The sequence below is a fragment of the Pinus tabuliformis genome, chromosome 3_2 (assembly GCF_031772625.1).
Source record: "Pinus tabuliformis cultivar Carrire ecotype Pingquan chromosome 3_2, CPIR1, whole genome shotgun sequence".
Lineage (NCBI taxonomy): Eukaryota > Viridiplantae > Streptophyta > Pinopsida > Pinales > Pinaceae > Pinus > Pinus tabuliformis.
Genome location: NC_142302.1, coordinates 819431407 through 819452135, shown reverse-complemented (window position 1 = coordinate 819452135; position 20729 = coordinate 819431407). Strand labels below are relative to the sequence as shown.

General features: G+C 35.3%; 1 protein-coding gene across 1 annotated transcript; it reads left to right on the top strand.

Annotated features, from left to right (window-relative positions):
* Nucleotides 1–4960: 4960 nt before the first annotated feature.
* LOC149183178 (PR5-like receptor kinase) lies at nt 4961–18726 on the top strand. The gene is made up of 7 exons (XM_089414860.1): nt 4961–5203; nt 5315–5963; nt 17164–17500; nt 17721–17862; nt 17940–18153; nt 18240–18471; nt 18570–18726. Exons 1-7 carry the CDS (start codon nt 4961–4963, stop codon nt 18724–18726), a joined length of 1974 nt encoding a protein of 657 aa, XP_089270986.1.
* Nucleotides 18727–20729: the final 2003 nt, after the last annotated feature.

Genomic DNA, 20729 nt, shown 5'->3' with positions numbered 1-20729 from the left:
TGAAATGAGTTATGGTTTTTGGGATATGATATTGATGAACCATGGTATTGGTCCATAGTATTCTAACAAAATCTATTTACAAATTAAAAATCTTCATGATAAAGTGAGGTTTAATCCTTAAAAGTTTTTGTTACCTGTTTATTTAAATGCATATATATTTAAGTTATAGGTTAATTCCTTTAATAATAATAATAATAATAGAATCATTTTTATGATTTTTGTGCCAAGATGAACAATTATATAATTCCCTTAGTGCTCAATCTAGAGTTGGCACATGTTCCTTTTAAAATAAAAATAAAATATTCTCCAAATGAAAAAACAAAAATTAAAATAGATTTGATTAGTTTTAATTAAAAGTATTATAAAACATCAATGCTAGGTTGATATTACAATGAAGTGTGAATTCCAAGAAAGATTTATTGGCATTGCATGTTTAAATTGGGTGCTCTAAAAGAGGTTTGGGCCTCATGAGATTTGATCCTTCTAGCCTACTTACTAGATGTTTAGTTAAAATGAATTTACACCATGATATGTATTATAAAATATTTAAATACTTATTATGGATTGATGTTCAAATACAATAAGAGTGTTGTGTGACCCCAAACTTCAAATCTAAATTATATACATTTCATTTATATCTTCTTGTCCTGATATATAAATATATTTTCACATTCTTATTTATATTATTAAAATATGAGAATTTAATCTAAAATCACTAAGTAAAATAATAAATCTCAAAATTATGAAAGAATTTAATTAATGATATTTATTTTTACTTTTAATTATAAATATATTTCTCTCTTTCTTTTTCCGCATTTTTATTTACATTATTAAAAAATTAAAATTTAATCTAAAATTACTAAGTAAAATAATAAATTTGAAAAATAGAAAAGAATCCCATCAATAATATTTATAAGATAATAATTCATTTTGCAAGATGACCCAGGAATATAAATATGAAGTGAAGTTAAAGGCCGAAAAGCTCAAATTACTTATTAATTGTAAGATATAGAAAGTCGAGATTGAGAGTTATCTTGAATATTTGAATATAGACCATGTTGTTTGTGGGTGTACTTCGATGGTGTTTGTTAAGGATATACCATTTTTAAAGCAAAATTTGTTTAATCCAGATGAGAGATCTTCATGCGAGAGGAACTAACAACTAACAGTAAGTGGAAATTTCGGGTCTTTGGTCATTATTAGATGTAGTGAAAGAAAAAAGAAAAGATATTAGGTAAGTCTAGATTTTTGGTGACTTTCAACTAATAACGAAATGGACTATCTTTCAAATCAATATTGAGAGCATTTGACTTAGACTTCTTTTACAAATCTTTCAGATACAGTGTTTTTTGGAGCTCCCTATTGGAACATTCAGTTATTGAGAAATTTGTGATGGCTCTATAACGGAAGTTTTTGACATCAAGATATAGATTTTGGTTATGTCTATGTTGTTTGATGTCTATTAATATTTATCAATCATTTAATTTATAAGACTATATTAATATATGTTTTTAACAAAATATGATAGTTTTTCCAAATACACAGGTGAAAACTACAATTTCATTTGGACTAAATATCATTTCCAATCTTTCAATTTTAAATGGAATTGTCAAATACAATAATAGAGTCCTGTGGGAGGCCAAACTTCAAATCTAAATTATATACATTTCATTTTTATTTCTTTCACTCTTAAATATAAATATATTTCTTTCTTGATATATAAATATATTTGCATATTCATACTTACATTAGTCATTACAAAAAATAATAAATCTGAAAAATAAGAAAGAATTTGATTAATGGTATTTTTTTTACTCTTATTTATAAATACCAATATTTTCTTATTTACATTATTAAACTATTAAAATTTAATCTTGCAAAATAGAAAAAAAATTCCATCAATAATATTTATAACTACAAGATAATAATTGGTTTTGAAAAATTCTAAGGAATGTGAAGTGAACTTAAAGGCCAAAAACTTGAAATTGCTTATTAACTCTAAGATAATAGTAAGGTGAAAATTTTGGGTCTTTGGTCATTACTGGAGGCAGGGAGTGAAAAAAATATTAGGGAAGTCCACCTTTTTTGTGACTCTAAATTAATAACCAAATAGACTATCTTTCAAATTAGTATTGAGAGCATTTGACTTAAACTATTACAAATCATTTAGAATCTATGCATTGTTTTGATTTACTGTCTTTTAAATCCATTGTTAAAGAACTCAACCCACGATAGTTAAACTATCCAAAGAAGTTTCAGAGTTATCTGTTGGAACATTCGGAAATTTATGATGGCTCCATAACCCAAGCTTTGACATGAAGATGTAGATTTTGGTTATATCTATGCTGTTTGTATTGCAGGATTGTCTATCTTAATTCCCTGATCTTGGTGTAATTTCTCACTGTAATTTTCATGAAGGCACAGTCATATCTAATTTTTTATGTTATTTTTTTTATCATCAAATAATATCGGATATATTTAACTTAATTTTCTGATCTTGGTGTAATTTATCAACATAAGTTTTATGAAGGCACAATCATATCTAATTTTTTCTGTGATCTTTTTTTTTTATCATCAAATAATATCAGATATTTCCATCTTAATTTTCTGATCTTGATGTAATTTCTCAAAGTAATTTTTATGAATGCGCAGTTATATCTAATTTTTTTTATTATCTTTTTTATCATCGAATAATATCTCTGTCTTAAAAAAATAATAATAATAAATAAATAAATAAAATAAATGACTCTAGTTGAACCTAACCAAACATGTATATTAAAAAAAAAAAAAACTTTTTCATTCCTTGAAAAAAAACTCTACAATAACCATTTAAATTTAAAAATTATCCCCTCATTGCAAAATATATATATATAACTAACGTAGTGAGTTGGAAAGCTAGATAGGTTAAAGAAATCCAGAAGATTTGAATGTATTGATGGGCGAGCGAGTTTGCACTACAAACACACCGAATGAAAATTGTCATTAATCAATATAAGTCGATGCTTCAATACCAAAAAATTCCAATATAAAATCAGGCATCAATGATGAACACGTCTAAGACCATTCTAGCTGTATTCAAAACTACTTCTGGACCCCAGTTTTTTCATGCGATTGAGCTTTCATATTCCGGCCAACAAAAGCACTTTGTTCACCTTTCTCAAATACTAACTAGCATATCTTTATAGTTTAACTAAAATTAATTCGAATACAAAAAACAAAATCTGCCTCTGTAGTACGTCTTGCACATGGAAAATGATCTTGCAGTGGCAAGCCAATGGCGGGTACACTATTACTAAAACATAAAACACGAGTCAGTTTGAATGCATGCGGATGAGCGCACTGAGAACATCTTCACTCTGTCTGCGAAACACAATAATGCATGCCTCCCTTGCCTGGTCTGATGCAATTCGTGCATTAATTGCTTCATTTTCAGCCGCCATCCAACGCCAAAAATTCTTTAACTTCCCTGCTGCCATGGCCATATTTAGTACGATGCTATGAATAGCCTCCATAAGTTTCTCACTGGAAGGAAATAAACCTCTCAACATTGTGGATAGGAGTTATGCAGACGAAAATGATGCAAGAATCCAGAGCTTCTCTTCTTCCATTTTCAACACATGGGAATTCTGGATGATCTCTTCTATTTTTGGGGAAAGATTTGCAAATTCTGCGTGTTCCCATGTGGTTCAAAAGTTGATGAGACCTTCCAACAATCAATTCATTTTCTTTTTCATGCAATTGCTCAAACCTTACAGTAATTATAGGGTCCAAAGGTTTCCTTAAAGAGTGCTCCTGAATGCATCTCCTACACTTACACTTAAAACCCCAGTTCTTGCACTTGGCTTGGCACTACAACAGGGGAAGAAGGTACAAAAGTAAGGAACAGTGGTATTTTGTCCTTGGAAGCATGTATAAACATGGCGTTTCCATTTTCGACTACCAGCCGGCTCAAGTTCGGCAGGCAGGAATCGTTAACGAGGGATGGCGACAACCAGAGTCTAGTATATTTTCGTTCTCGCAGGCCAAGTCTGACTTCTTTTATTTTCAATTTTGAAACAAATGTCTCTACGCCTTCATCGAATGAGTTCAGTCTTACAATTTCCTGAATACGGTTAACATCCACCTGCAAAATTTCATTTTTTACTTTTTGGCCAGCAAGAATTTGATCGTCCGTCTTAAACAGATCTATCGCAGGAACTTGAAGCTTGCTAGGCATAGCGGAATCGAATAAAATATAAATTTGACAGAGCAATCTCTGCGATTTCCTCACATCATAGACTACAACGACCACAAGATCTTCTTGAGACACGGTGTTCATTTTATGCCTATTGTCCACATGAAACATGGCGATAGAGACGCTCTTATAAGACGTTGCTTACCAGCAAGAGCTGTCCGGTTCTTATTTCTTGGGTGGGGTAGAGTCCTCAGCCGCTGTTGTCTTTGGTCATCTTGATCTCCACATAACCCACGAAATCAGCAACTCTCGGAGTAGAAGCTGTGCGTCCGAGCAGGTAGTGCAAGATGTTATAGTCGCCATTCAGGCTCTGGGCGTACAGAGTCTTGGCCTGGTGAAGGGCGTTGCGTATCGATTGATTACGTTTCTCCACCAAATTACGACTATCCCAAACAAAAATAAAATGACGAGAATCAGAGAGAAAATGAACAGAAGTTAATCCACCAACCAGTTGATGCAGACTATCTCAGCGAGAGGCAGAAAATTCTGCCGGGGAAGTGGCTGATGAAACCTCTGTGTATCGACAGGCTCCACTCCTCGGCCAGGATGCTATGAGAGCAGATACCAGAACAGAGATAACAAAACATTTGCGCGCCAGATTGAAATCGTTTAGGATTTCAATTAATTTCAAAAAATTGGGCGCCATTGCCAATTTGAAATCGTAAACGATTAGGTGGCATTGAGATTCAAACTGTAATAACACCTGATGTGATAGAAGTACGAATTATGGAGCTGTGTGGGTCACATACATTAAATCGAGCCGCTGAATTTGAAACTGTGAACCGTACCGGAAAGATGAACTGCAAGGTTGATGTGATAGAAGTACGAATTATGGAGCTGTGTGGGTCACATACATTAAATCGAGCAGCTGAATTTGAAACTGTGAACCGTACCGGAAAGATGAACTGCAAGGTTGGCTGCGGGCAGGGTCGCCGGGGGCTTTTTGCTGGGCAGTCGGAGAGGGATGATGTATAAGATGATGTATAATCTGATGAGGTATGGTCCATGCCGTCGCCGTGCTCTGTGAGACTCTGACAGAGGTACCCTCCATAGCATTAACTTTGCTATGGAGGTGGAAAGAGGAATCGCCTTTTGCTCTCGTTCGTGTCAGCATTAGGCCTTGCAGGGGCCGTAGGTGCGATCTTCGAGATTCAGAACAACTGCCCATTCACGGTTTGGGCAGCGGGTTTACCAGGCGGTGGGAAACGACTGGACAGAGGGCAGTCGTGGAGGCTTCAAGTCGCCACGGGTACAGCAAGGTTTTGGGGACGCACCCGGTGTTCCTTTAATGGCAATGGCAATACTGGGGACTCTGGGGCTCTACTAAATTGTCACGCCTCTGGAAAACCCCCTGCGACGATGGCTGAGTTCTCTCTCAGTCAAAACAACCTCGACTTTTATGACATCTCTCTCGTCCATGGATTCAACCTGCCCGTGTCCATCATCCCGTCCAACTCTTCGTGCCACGCAATCGCCTGCAGGAGCAATATAAGTGCCATCTGCCCCGCTAAATTGAGGGTTTCGGTCGGAGGCGGTAGCACCTGCACCAGTTTTAAAACATCGCAATATTGCTGTGGAGGGCAATATTCAAACAATTGCAGTGCGACTAATTATTCGAAGATTTTCATGCACGCCACCAGCACGTTCAGTTGCTCCGCAAGCAATGACTTTACAATCGTTTTCTGCGGCAGAAACGCCAAATTCCTTCAAAGTCAACTTTCTAGTCCAGGTCAGCTCTCTAATCTCATTACTTCAGAACCGTATTGTGGATTTTGGAATTTCACCAAGCATATTGTGCATTGCTTCCTTAAACTGCTGCACATAATGTTTATTTTTATGGCTTTTCAATTCATTTCCTCCACATCCTAGATGGGTACTAATGGTTTCCATTACGGGGTATAAATGCACACTCTTATTATTCACACAGGTCATTTGGTATTTACTCTGCTTCTTCAGAAAATTAGTCATTAACCGTTCACTCTGCTTATTCAGCAACCAAACATAAATATTTTCAACGTATTTAGAGCCAGGGAAATATTATTTAGCAGTTGGATCTATTTTTTAAAAACAAATATTGTCTTATCCTTTTATGTTTTTGAAGTTTTTGAATGGAGCCCGTCAAAAAAATATTTGATTTTATTTTGATTTTTGTTATTTAATTTTTTTTTTTTTTTTTTTAAATTTAAAATGGTTCATTTATTACATAAATGAATAAAGTATTTAGAGCCAGGGAAATATTATTTAGCAGTTGGATCTATTTTTTAAAAACAAATATTTTCTTATCCTTTTATGTTTTTGAAGTTTTTGAATGGAGCCTGTCGAAAAAATATTTGATTTTATTTTGATTTTTGTTATTTAATTTTTTTTTTTTTAATTTAAAATGATTCATTTATTACATAAATGAATTTGATTCGAATATTTTACCATTCAAATTTTTGATTCCAACCAATTTTTATGAAATTCTTAACAAATTAAATTTAAGAATATTGCAAAAGTTCTAAAATATATAATAAAGAGACTACAACCATAACAAATATTTTTAGAGGACAACAATAATAATTAAAATATTCTTAGACTCCAATTATAACGAGGGCCATGTGATGGCATGTCACTATATATATATAAAACTTATGTATAATCAATATATTTAATTGAAAATAATATATATATATAACGTATGTATAATCGATATATTTAATTGAAAATAATATATATAAATACAAAATTATTTGAAAAAAAACTCCTTTTGAAAATTTACTTCCAAAAAAAACTTTATTCCAAGTCTTACTTTTAAAAAATATTATTATTTAAAATACTTTATAAATATAATTTTTATTCCATAACAATTTTTTTAAATATCTATATAAATAAAATTATATATATATATATATATAATTTCATTTTATTTTCGTTAACTTCAATTTTTATTTTCATAAACTATAAAATAGTATTATGAGATAAAAATAAAATAAATGTTAACGAAAATATTTCCCACCAACTAAATTCATATATTGAAACCAACATAGTGTTCGTATGTTGATTTACTTAAACTGGTTTCATTCAACATCGTGTTAATTTAAAGCCAACTGGCATTGGCGGGGTGTTTCTGGGAGGTTTATCTCCTTAAGATCCCAATATAATCACATGGAGCTAGTAAATCATTGGATGCTAGCTCCGCTGGAGAGCCACAGGTGCACAATCCCCGTGAGAAAGAACAACTATATTGTATTTAGCACGAATTTTTGTTCTTAATAAAAGAAAAAAAATTCTATATTTTGATAAGATTTAAAGACTTATTTAAAAACTCGTGGGCACATATTTCATCAAATTTTGTATTCTTCATCTTTTTAATCAATACTCAACAAAATAATCAAAATTCCACAAAGTTATGAATATGAAAATAGAAATTTAGCTGTTCCATCGATATTATTTTCACCATTACAATCAAAATTCCGCAAAGTTATGAATATGAAAATAGAAATTAAGCTGCTCCATCGATATTAATATCACCATTACTGTATTAGGATAGGATCGTTCTGCACGGAAATTTATGAAATGATGTCTTTTGTATTGTACCTACGGCTCGTTTCGGTGGAGAATACTTTGAACTTACATTTTATTTATAAGGTAGGTGCAGGGATTCAACTGAATACTATTCAGGCCATTTTATTCATGAGACCATGGATAAATTGGTTGTTCCCTATAATGTTAACAGAAAGTAATGGTAGCTCATCTAATGAGCCGCTCAGGTTTTGAAGTAGGTCATCATTGTTTTCACATGAGTGCACAACGGTGAGCAGAGGTAAAACTCGTGGGCACAGATTCCCAACACATAGAGACTTAAAAAACTTGTTGCAATGTCCTTGCGAATTTTTTTTGACATGGGAAAATTTAAGAAAAATCCAAAGTTAATCTTAAATAAAAAAAAAACAATGGTTTACGGCATTAGTGTCACTTGATTTAGGAGTAGCATTAGTGTTTATATCACAATGCAAGTGCCTTTTCATATCAGTCTGTCTAGATTCAAGAATATTTATGTAATATGTTGGTTTTCCAATATCTTTTTGATGTCTTTCAAGGATACAAACACGTTATATCTTTTCACATGTTTGTCTTTCAATACTAGACCAAACAAAGTCTTTCTTTGCCAATGAAGAGAAACATAATTGAGATATTATTGTTTCCATCCCCTAGTATGACCAAGGTCTAAAACACAGTGAGAGACCTCATCCAGAATATCAGAGTTAGAGTAGCATTGTCTTTTCACTCCCACCTAAGTTTCTAATTTCTTGATTTCTCATTGTGTTTCTGGGGGTACTGCGTTAAAATATGTAGTTGTTGAATCCCAAGAAAATATTGAGTGCTTCATTGACCTTGTGGCTTGTTTCCACCACCACCCTTTCAGTATTGTGTGCGTTTTCTAAGCAACATAACAGAAAAGAGGCAATTAGACTTCAAACAAAATTAAAACAACCATTACCTGGAGAGTGATTGGAGTAAAACCTAAATCAAACACTACCAGAAAACAAACCCAACAAGATATCAGTGCCATCACAATGAAAGATTGACCAGACTATACCACACTATGGAACTCCTACTCAAACACCCAAGGATTGACTCCAGTCGCTATGGAACCTACTTAAACCTAAAAAATTAGTCAGACAACAAATCACAAACCCAATCGTGTATCAGGAATTCGATAAGTGCACCAAAATAAGTTAAACCAGAAGGGAAAAAGTGTGTTTTCCCTGACAACAAACTCGACATGAGAGACCCCTTTCCTTGAATAATACTTCTCGCAAATTTATTTTCCCAAGGCAGACCAAACCTAAGACCCAAAATGTACATAGACACCATGACAACAATTAGATAGATAGGGACTAAACTAGCACAACCTGGAATAATATAAAGTATTACAAGGTAAACCAGGAGATTCAATAACAACATTCTGGGGTCTGCAACCACAATTTGAAACGTGGCTGACCTCCACAACCATTTGTCGAAGCCAACAACTAATTTTCCTCTCGCCAACTAAATTTCTACAACCGCCTCCACTTTTCCAACATCCACTACAAATTATATCCCTCAACCTTATTATTAGGCATCCAAACTCACAGTTCTCCCACCGCACCAAGACACAGTGTACCAAACCCCAGTTTCAACCTTATGATTAGGCATCCAAACTCACAGCTCTCCCATCACACCAAGACACAGTATATAATGTGAAAACATAAATTTATATTTTTACTTCATTTAAAAGTTAAATAAAATTATGGTTTATTTTTTCAATTTACTCTTTTATTTTTTAGTTAAAATAATAATTCATATATGATAATACTAAATAATTTAGGTTAGTTTTTTATTAGGGAAACCATATCAAAGTTAAAAGTTCATTTTCTATAGAAAGACAAGATAAAAGAGTATCAAGATAACAAAAATTGAAAAGTGGGTCTATTTGACCTTGCAAGCGAGTAGTAAGAACTAGAAACCAGTTAACCAAAGACAATAGAAACTAATACGAAGGATCAAAATCAGTTGTTGCAACCTCTCGATGGGATGCCTCCAGGTAGGTGTGGGATGCCAAGGTGTTTTTCAATGTGTTCCATCTTTTATTTTTTCAATTTAATATTTTATTGTTAAGCAATAATGATAATAATAATTGGATTTCCTTCCAAACATTAGAGTACATGATAATATTTAAAGACTTAGGTTAGTCTTTTATTAGAGAGACAATACCAAAGTCAAAAGTTCACTCTCCATAGAGAGGTATAAGATGACAAAGTATTAAGATGACAGAGTATTAAGATAACTAATATTAAACATACAAAAGTTGAAAAGTGGGTCTATTCGACCTTAGAAGTGAATAGTAGGATCTAGAAAGCAATAAAATAAAGCCAATAGAAACTAAGAGGAAGGATCAGAATATGTGGCTGCAGCCTTAATGGGATAATTTTAGTTACCTGGGATGCCTCCAACTATGTGTGGGATACCAAGGTGTTGTTCAATGTGTTCAATCCTTTGACCCAGGTCCTTCATATGGTGATGTAGATGCTCAATTAAATGGAGGACATTAGTCTAATGCTCATTCCAGTCCAATAAGGTTCTTCCAAGGAGGGATTTCATGTGCCAATATAAGTCTATTATGTGCATGTACTAGTTGAAGCATCCATAAGTATGGCCAATATGGTAACCACTATGTTAACTTAGTAAACACCTCCATGTCTAATATCTAATCCTTATGAGAGGTTCCTACCCCCCTCAACGCAGGTAAGTTCCACTTGGATGGGCCTCAGAGTGAGCTTGCTGTCTAATATCTAATCCTTATGAGAGGTTCCTACCCCCCTCAACGCAGGTAAGTTCCACTTGGATGGGCCTTAGAGTGAGCTTGCGAAAAATGGGAAGTAGTTTCGTCCAACTAACGGTGCATATGTGTGCTTTCCCTATGGGCACATTCTTGATGGTAAGTTTCTCCCCTGCAGATGTGGCACACTAACGAGGCATGGAGGAGAGGCTAGAAACAATTAGGTGGTATAGGGCTAAGAGATGGGAGACGAGAGCTGATGCAGGTTGAGGGAGTGCCATGTGGAAGAGACATGGGTTAGAAAGATAGCAAGAAAAATAACACAGACAATTGAAATAGCCAACAACTTCCAAGGATGAGGGAAGAGAGCCAACCAGAGAAGGAGCATGGTGAGCAAAACAGTGCCAATTAGTGAAAAGGCCCAAAGGCTAAGTCTACATAGTAGTTGCTAGAATACTGAAGAAAATAGATAACAAAACCCATCAAAACTAACTAGAGATAAAAGCACTAGAGGAATAAAGAAGAACCATCGAATGAGAGAGATAACTTGGAGTCGTAATCCTAGTTAGGAGTAGTTCAGCGAAGCCACAACTAGGACCATTTTTTAGCAAGATAGATTATTTGCACTTTGCATGTAGAAAACCTTGGATGAAAAGAATGCTTGACTGCCACCTAACTTACAATAAAAAAATAACTACAGAACGAGCATAAACCTTCTTGAATTTTGTAAACAACCATTTATAATGAAGTTCCATACAACAAAGGAAGAACCAACTCCACTAAAGTGATGATTTCCAAGTCTAAGTTTTCATATGTTCTTAGGTTAAGGATCCAAGGAGTGGGTCAACAGAGAACCCTAATCAAAGTTATTGCGAGCCATAACTTGTGATACATGTTTGTTTTAGGCTACTCACCATTAGCATGAAAACTATGCTTTCTCTAAAAGAGAATGCAGGGAACAATAACCATAATTAACACAAGCTAGCACTCTACAAGAGTGGAGTCTATACAAATAGACAGACTGTGCAAATTACAATCAAGTCTTGGGTGTGGGGTGCTTAGTGAATTAATGTTGTGAATGATCAGCTATATGAATAGAATTGGGATAATACAAACATATTCACTATGAGCGTGCTTTGTCATGTCCCTTGGTCCTTTAGCTAGGTGGGACGGTGAGAGCCTACCCCCCTCCCCCTCTCCCCAAATTTTCCTCATAATGCACCCCATCTAGGGCTAAAAGGTATTTATAAATACGGTACAAATACATTTCCTTAAGGGGGGAATATGGCAAGAGGTTCTAAGTGGAGAAAATTGGGGTAAGGAATGAAGGATTCCATAATTAGCCGGTAGTTCATTGATTATTTTACCTATTCATCGAACATGGGAGGGAATGATAAATAGGATGTTGATAATTAGAGAGGATGCCCAATAGATAAGTGCTTCCGGTCACAAACAATTGCGTACTTTGTGTAGCAATATACCATTGTGGATTTTGTGTAGCATGTTCACAATGAGTTGGGAGTCCTCTTCCATAAAGAGCTTGGTAAATCCTTAATATTGTGCAATTTCTAGACCTAATATAAAATCCATGAGTTCAGTTGCATTGTTGTTGTTAAGGCATTGCATGCTTGAGTAAATGTAAAGAGGCATGTCGTCGTGGTCACGAATAATGCCACCATATCCCATTAGTCTAGGGTCTCCTTTAGACACCCCCTCAAAGTTTAATTTGAGGAAGGGGGGAGGAAAGGGAGACCAAACAGATGGATTGGGTGGGGGGTGGGAGGGAAAATAGAAGAGTATGATGGAGAAGGAGGGTTGACAAGGTGCCAACTATGTAGGAGCCTATATTTTCTACCATGATAATTTCAGTGTTGGGGAGATTAGGAGAATGAAATAATGGATTCTTTGATGTTACAAAGAATGGAATTCAAGAGAGAAACTAGGGGAATGGAAGAGCCCTTGAAAATTATTTTGTTGCACTCTTTCCATATTTCCTATAGGAGGAAGTTGGGGGATAATTTCCATATGTAGTTGAGAATAAAGTTGGAAAATGATTTTTTTGTCAACTTGTGATGGTATTTAAGATATTGTACGTGTCCATGTTAGAGTGAGTAATGCATTGTCCTAGCCTAGTCCATAAGCACGAGGAGAAATAAAAACTTTTGAATTGATGTTCTAGGTTTTCCAGATGAAGAAGACAAAGTGAGCATGTAGATGGCCCTTAGTAATTATGCTTTTGAATATTGTCCCATGTTAGAGTCTTCTTTTGCATCAGAAGCCATATAAAGAAGGATATATTCGATCAAGTGTTATACTTCCAAATTTTGTTCCATAACTCATTGAGTTGTCAAGCTTGATGTCTAGCTTCAAGATTATGAGCTTCGTGTATGGAAAAGGTTCCTTCTGATGTGTAGCCTCAGTGAAGTTTTTCCAGCTTGGGTGAAAAGGGGATGAGCCATTTTTGGAGACTTCCCCAGAAACATCACCATAATCCATTCTCCAACTTGGGATGCCATGCTTTTGATGGTAGTTATTGTTGTAATTATGAGCTACTTTCAATATTTCTCTAATAATCAACAAGTTTTTTTAATCTCTAAGAATTCATCTATAATGGCATCATATCTAGTTGTTTTTTGTCACAAAGTTTAGGAAGTTGCTTCCACGAGTCTTCCCAAAATAAAGCAATGTTACTATCTTTGACTTCCTAGAAGTAGCGTTGTTGAATTAATTGTATAGCTTTTTTGGTAAGAGACCACATGGAAGAACCAAGGGCTATGTTGTGCATCCATATGAGGTGTCGTGAAGGCAAAATGGGGAGCATATTTGCAGTTCCAGATGCTTTTCCATAGGCCCAAACCTCCTTGTATCCATCTCCACTATAATTTTTCTCCCAATAATATTGTCATGATCACGGGGTCGTGTAGCCAAGTCCTCATTTTAGCTTCAACTTATAGATTTTATCCCATGCCATTAAGGCCCATTTATTTTCCAAATGGGATCCGTTGTAGAGGAATGTGTTTTGGATACATTATAGCTCCCGCAGGATCGAGGATGGAGCTATAAGTACCAAACATAAATATGTGAGTAAGGCTTGAACTACTAATTTTAATAGAATCAATCCTCTAACAACATTGAGTGAGTGGAAGACCCAACCCACCATTTTTTTGTTCTATTTAGACAATAACTCCACCCATAAGCTCGATTTGAGGGACCCAACAACTAATATGGCACCCAAGTATTTTGAGGGGAGCTTACATTTTTGAAAACTTAAAATTATAGCAATATTTATATCCACTACCATTGGGGTGTTGAAGTAAAAAACTTGAGATTTGATCTTATCAATTTCCATAACAGAGGTGAGAGAGAAATCCAACATTTGTGTGTTGAAGTAGAAAACTTGAGATTTGATCTTATCGATTTCCATAACAGAGGTGAGAGAGAAATCCAACATTTGTGTGAATTCTCGTGCTTCAAGAACTATTGGGTTACCCATACCCATAGTGTCATAAATGAATTGTTGATGAGTTAATGGAAGGTTATCGCAAAACATGCATAGGACCTTATGTTTGTTATTTAAAATTGCCACTTTGAGGGATCTCTCTAACCCTTCCACTACAAGAATGAAGAGGAAAGGGAAAAGTGGATTTCCTTACCAAATACCATGGGAGGATGTAAAAAAGGTAATAGAAGATCCATTGACTAGAATGAAGAAGGAAGAATATGAAAGAAGGTTGTTGATCCATTCTATCCAATGATCTATAAAGACAAGATCTTTGAGGATGTTGCATATGTACTACTAGTTTAACTTGTCAAAAGATTTCAAGAGGTCTAGTTTAAGCAACATGCTAGGTTTCTTTGTGATTTTTAGAGAGTATATGGCCTCATGAGCCACTCTAATACCATCCAATATTTGGAAACCTTCAATAAAGCTTATTTTCTTTGTATGACATGAGTTTTGGGAGAGGACGCTTGAGTATATTAGATATGATTTTAGTAATGATGTTATAGAGAACATTACATATAGTAATGAGCCTATATCTCTTGGGATCATCTACTTTATCTTTTCTTGGCATTGGAGTGAGGAAGGCAGTGTCAAAAGCTTTGACGATGGATTGAGAGAGTTAGGATTCCTCTACCACTTGTTATAAAGCATGTCCAATTATGGGCCAACATGCTTAGAAGAATTCAATGGTTAAGCCATTCGGTCCATGTGCTTTATTTATTTTATCATTTCTCCCACTTCGTCAACGTAAATTCTCTAAGAATAGCCTCGTTTTGCTCTAGAGTGATCAAAAGGGGGATATACTTGGTGATTTGTAGAATTGCCTAAATTATCATTAATGGGATCAGTGAGGATGTTTTGGTAAAAACAGAATAAGCTCTTGAGAGATCTCCTGATGATTCAAAAAAAGTTCTCTACTAGAATTTTAGAGGATTTGCATTTGTGGTGGCAATGCTAAAGCATGGATTTGTGAGAAAAGGTGGTTTTCTTTTCCCCCTCTTTAAGCTGCCAGACTTGGGATTTTTTCTATCATAAAAATTATTCCTACTTTTGTTGTTCCTCCGGATCAGTGATATTGAAAGACTCTTCTTTGATGAATGCCTTCTTCCATATATGACGACTTCCTACTATATTGCTTTCATCTTTTGTTCCAACTTGTGCTTTTCTTCCAAAATGTTGTTGAATTTGGTTTTGTTCCAACCTTTGAGGCATCATTTTGTTGTGTTTGAGTTTCTGATGGAGTTTTCACATTAATCATCCTCCCAAGGCATCATGTTCTCCCCACCATTGCTTTTTGTTGGCTTGAAAATTTGGATGGGGTAGCCATCCCTTTTCAAAGAAAAAAGTGTTGAGACTTCATGTTTATGTTTAAACATATGGGCCAATGATCTGAACCATGAATGGGAAGAATGGATGCCTCCAAGATGATGTCCCATGTCATTATGGGTTCCATGACTAAGGAACGATCCAATTTCAAAGGCACTTGTTGCGTCCCCCCTCGTCAGTTATTCCAGGTGAAGATACCATTAGTGGTATCGAGATCAACAATTTAAGAGGATGGCATTATCTCCTAAAAGAGGATATAGTCTACACTTAGTTGCCTTATACCTTTTCATTCCTCTTCTAATTATTTGATAAGGTTAAAATATCCACGAAGGATCTAGGGGGAAGGGGAGAGGAGATTGTGTGTGTCAATGATGGAATGAAGGAAGAGGAGTTTGTCCTTTGGAGAGGTTGGACAATAAACATTTTAAAGGTAATAGGTTTCAACTAATCCAATGAGTTGGAATTAAATAGTGATGATGCAGAAGGAAGAAACATGTTGAGAACATATATGTCTTGGGTGCTCCATATAATAGCAAGGCCTCCAAATAGGCATTGTGTGTTGATAGTCATCACACTATAATCACACTATAATCACTTGCCTATTTGCTTATGAGATGGGTGATTATCTCATTGGAAGTTTTAGTTTCACTTGTCCATTTGCTTATGTGATTGGTGATTGTCTCATTGGAAGTTTTAGTTTCCTCAAAACTTCCATTTTTCTTTAAAAAGCCTCTCTTCTCCTTTGCAATTTAGGCCATTCCATGAAATAATATTCATGTTAGACGTATTCTGAAAACAGAGGAAACATGTTAGAGGTATTCTAAAAACAGAGAAAACATGTTGTGAATAGTTCTAATAACTCGTAAGTGTATAGAATTATTCAATAGCTTTTGGGATAAGTGATATATTATTTACCTCTCGCATGTAGACGAATTGTTTTGTACGGGGATTTGTCCTCAGAAAATCATTGGTTGAAATCTGAATCTCACGTAAAGGTTCCTTAGAGTAGATCATTGGTTCAAACCCAATTTTCGTGTGGAGGTTGGTTCAAACCCAAATCTCATGAGTAGGTTCCCTAGAGCAGATTATTTAGATTGTTCCTCCATGTAGAATGAGGTTAAAAAGAAGTGAAATATTAAATATATTTTTGGCATTTGTGAGGAATTGAATAATTAACATATTCGGTTATTAAAAATAAATAAGTAATATATAAAATATAATTTTGAAGATTACTTAAGATTTTGATTAATATTAGATATCATTTTCTAGGTTTCTTATGATTTAAATAATTAACATAGTTTTTAGATTTTTCTTACATGTAACATGAAACCCAAAAAACATTAATATATTAAACAACATTTTCAGAATTTCTCATTTTAAAATAATTAACATGGATACAACATTCAGAATTTCTCATTTTAAAATAATTAACATAGATACAATAATATTAGGTAAACTATTCAAAATAATAAGACATTTAATGATTATCTGAAAATATTCTCTCAAAGAGCCGACTCCGCCACGCAGTCATAACCCCATGCTTCTGCAACGTAAGTTTTACCATTGGCTCCATTAATGATTCCTTACGTGGTCTCGCTCACAGTAAAGAAGAACGGACTAAATTATACACCTATAATCCCCTGCGTGAAGGTCAAGGTCGCGAGGTATGCGTTACTCAATTTTTTTGTTTTCACCAATAACCAGACTTCCGATAGGAGATATTTTTAGCGTTTTGTACATGTGTTTGCTGTTTCATCGTGATATAAAGTCTATGTTTGTTCATTCATATTTTCGTTTTAGTCACACTGCGGAATATGGTAAGAATGAATGCGACAGCGAATATCACAGCGAATAGTACAGTGTCGCCCCCAACTATCACAGAGAATGGTACAGTGTCGCCCCCAACATCGCCCACAGTAGTGGTATATTCGCCCGCAATGTCGCCCACAATGCCGGCCCGGATCGACGAATGGTACCACAGTGACACATGGGGTGTCGCCCGCAATGTCGCTCACAACGCCGCCCGGATTGACGAACGGTACCACAGTGACACATGGGGTGTCGCCCGCAATGTCGCCCACAACGCCGCCCGGACTGACGAATGGTACGATATCGGTCAATTCGACGCACCCGTCCGGTAAAAAGACATCGAAAAAATGGTTTTATTGATGGGAAGCGTCATCGGTTCAAAAGCTCTATTTGTGGTGCTGTGTTTGGTGTTCCATCGATGTGTTAGACAACGAAAAAGCTCTCTTAGAACAGGTCATTATAAATGATTACATTATAGCTCCCATGCTGAATTCCTCTGACTTTTTTTTTTTTTTTTTTTTCTTTTTCACAATTTGTGGGATCAATAGTTTTGACGAAGGTGGTACTGTGATGCTCCCCACAGATAAGAATATAGAGGAAAGGGGACATTTCGGGGAAGTATATTTTGCGACTGGAAACTTCGATAGGAACAACATGGTTGGCAGAGCGGGATTCGGAGAAGTTTATAAGGTATACTACTATACGTGATTTTGTTCAATAATATGGTATATTTGCAGATTAATTGTAATGAGATTTTTTATCAACAGGGAAGACTTCCGGATGGGAGGGATGTTGCCGTTAAGAAACTTAATGGGACGCAGACTACTCAAGCTGCTGAGGAATTTCTGACGGAAGTGAAGCTCATCAGCAGCGTCCGTCACCGTAATCTTGTTCGTTTACTCGGATGTTGCAAGCGAGAGCACAAACGCTTGCTGGTTTACGAATTTATGTCAAATAACAGTCTTGACAAACATTTGTTCGGTACGTTGTCCTTACTAATGCTACCGTTTTCAGAAATCCTTTAATTTGTATTGAGGCGTTAGAATACTATCGCTGGAGGTCTGCAGGCAAGATAAGAAATGCTTTGAGCTGGGAACACCGTTTAAACATTATAGTGGGCACAGCTCGAGGCCTTGCATATCTGCACGAGGAATCCAACGTTCGCATAATACACAGAGACATCAAATGTCCAAATATACTTCTGGATGACAGCCTTCAGCCTAAAATCGTTGATTTTGGATTGGCCAGATTCTTCCCGGAAAGCCAAACGCACGTTTCTACCAGAGTCGGAGGAACAATGTAAGTTCAGCAATTCATTTATTAAGTCTTCGGAAGACTTTATAGGCTGTCGAATCCGGGCATTAATTTGTGGCTTTCACGAATTTGGTATAACACAGAGGCTACACTGCAACCGAATATGCGGTTCATGGGCAATTAACGGAAAAAGCTGACGTTTACAGTTATGGGATCGTGGTTCTTGAGATCGCGGGGGGGGGAGAAAGTGCGTGGACGCAAGACTGCCAGCCCCTCTTCAGATACTTCTCGAATGGGTGAGTGTCTGTTTTGTTAAGTGTGTTGGGCATGAAATATTTAAACCATATAATGAGTTATATCGCCGTCGTCCTAATGGTTGAGGGGCCCACATCTCTGGCGCTTTACTTTCTTTGCAAGTAGTTTAGGGAGGCAACGTTTTCGTTTAGGAAAAATATGATTTTAATAAAATTTGGTCGAAAATAATAATGAAATTCCACGATAATTTGAATATTTTGAAATTTTAGTTACATCTATCAAATTTTAGAATGTTAAACACTGATATTGAATTCATTTAGACCATAAAAAACAAATATGTCAAACATTCTTGTGATCCAATTTTTTTTTAAACCTAATTTTCAAAGAGAAATAGATGTTGTTGGTAGACAACGCCCTCCGTCCGTTATTTGCTTTTTACAAGACAGCAATGAAAATCATGTCGCGGGCCACGGCCTACGCAATGCCGGGTACCATCTCGACTTGTATCTTGTTTGACAAAGACATGCAAGTCAATATGTTCTGTCAACATATGCCATCATCTCACCTCATCTTAGCTTATTATTTGTTCTATTTCATGTTAGTTATTACACATCATCATGTCACATTACTTTTAACGTTAAAATCACAATTTTTTTATTTTATTTTTTATATACCTAAAGGTGGCTTAAGTGGCTTCTTTCCATGGATTTGGATAGTTCGAATCCCAAGGCCCGTTGAGGTCCTCTAAGCCATCTATCATGAATTATCATTACAAAAATCATTGTACACCTATGATATCACAATTAAATATATTTATAAACATTTTTCTAAATCCTGAACTCATTCTTATGGTAATTACAACTAGTAATCAACTAGTATTATACTATGTTTTAGTTCATCAACACATTTTTATTTAGCAACTCAACAATAACATCATCCATCATCCATGAATCTTGAGTTAAAGGAGAAAATACATTTATTTGAATTTGTTTTAATTTTTTTTTAAAAGTGAAGAGGTGACAACCACTCTCCACCCAACCATATGCTCAAATGCACTACGTATTTCTTATCATTGATCACTCCCAATCCAAATTCCATGTCACAAGAGGTAACCTCATGCCCGCATCAAAAGGATAAATACAATGTAGAGATATGAAGACAACTCTCCATATAGAGAAATCAAATTGTTGCTAGTCACAGGGTTGCCACATTTGGATTTTATAACACAAAGGGATCCTTATCTTCCCAAGAGTCCCTCATACGACAAGAGGTAACCTCACTGACTCATCAAATGGGTAAATACAATGTAGAGATAAGGAGGCAATCCTCCATGTAGAGAAATCAATTGTTGTCTATCAACCCACTAGTCTAGGGCTTGATAAAAGTTATAGGGTTGTCACATTTGGATTTTATAACACAAGGGGATCCTTATCTTCTCAATAGTCCCTTATCACCTCCCCTATCCCATTGCTTCTCATGCTTACTATAAAAATTCTCTCGTACAAATCATGTCTCCCTTTTTATATCTTGGGGTGAAAAATTCATCTTTGATCTTTCAAAGCAAAATAAGAAATTTACAATTTTGCACAAATTGTTATTACTCAAATAGTTTTTTTGCAAATCTTCTACTTTGAATCATAATCTCAAAGCCCCTTGCATGTCTTTGTCTCTTCCCCATAAGTTTCTCTCTATGTCTTCACACACAAATTTCTCTTTCTATTTGAACCAACCTCTCTTCCTAAAAATTCATGTTCTATAATTTGGACCATATTGTCAAGTTAGAAATTTCCAAAAGGGTGCTTTGTCCATACCTTTGGAGTAGTTCTACATCACTTTCATCCTTTCTCATAATGCTAGTAGTTGGTAGTTTAGTTTCCAAACTGACTTTGTGGACGCTAAGATAAATTAGATATTTGATTCTTAACAAGGTATTCTACTAGAAAAAAAAAACCTTTCTAATTCCTGTCGTGACTTCCTCTCATGGTATCTAGATCTATATAGGCTTTTCTCCTCATCTAGTGATTGGCAATATTTTCAATAAAAAAAAA

Excerpts from the sequence above, each read along its gene's own strand:
- LOC149183178 (XM_089414860.1), top strand. The coding sequence starts at position 4,961 with ATGGAGCTGTGTGGGTCACATACATTAAATCGAGCCGCTGAATTTGAA. Across the intron at positions 17,501-17,720 it reads CAATTCGACGCACCCGTCCG|TTTTGACGAAGGTGGTACTG; the intron begins GTAAAAAGACAT and ends TGGGATCAATAG. Across the intron at positions 18,154-18,239 it reads TCTTGACAAACATTTGTTCG|GCAAGATAAGAAATGCTTTG; the intron begins GTACGTTGTCCT and ends GGAGGTCTGCAG.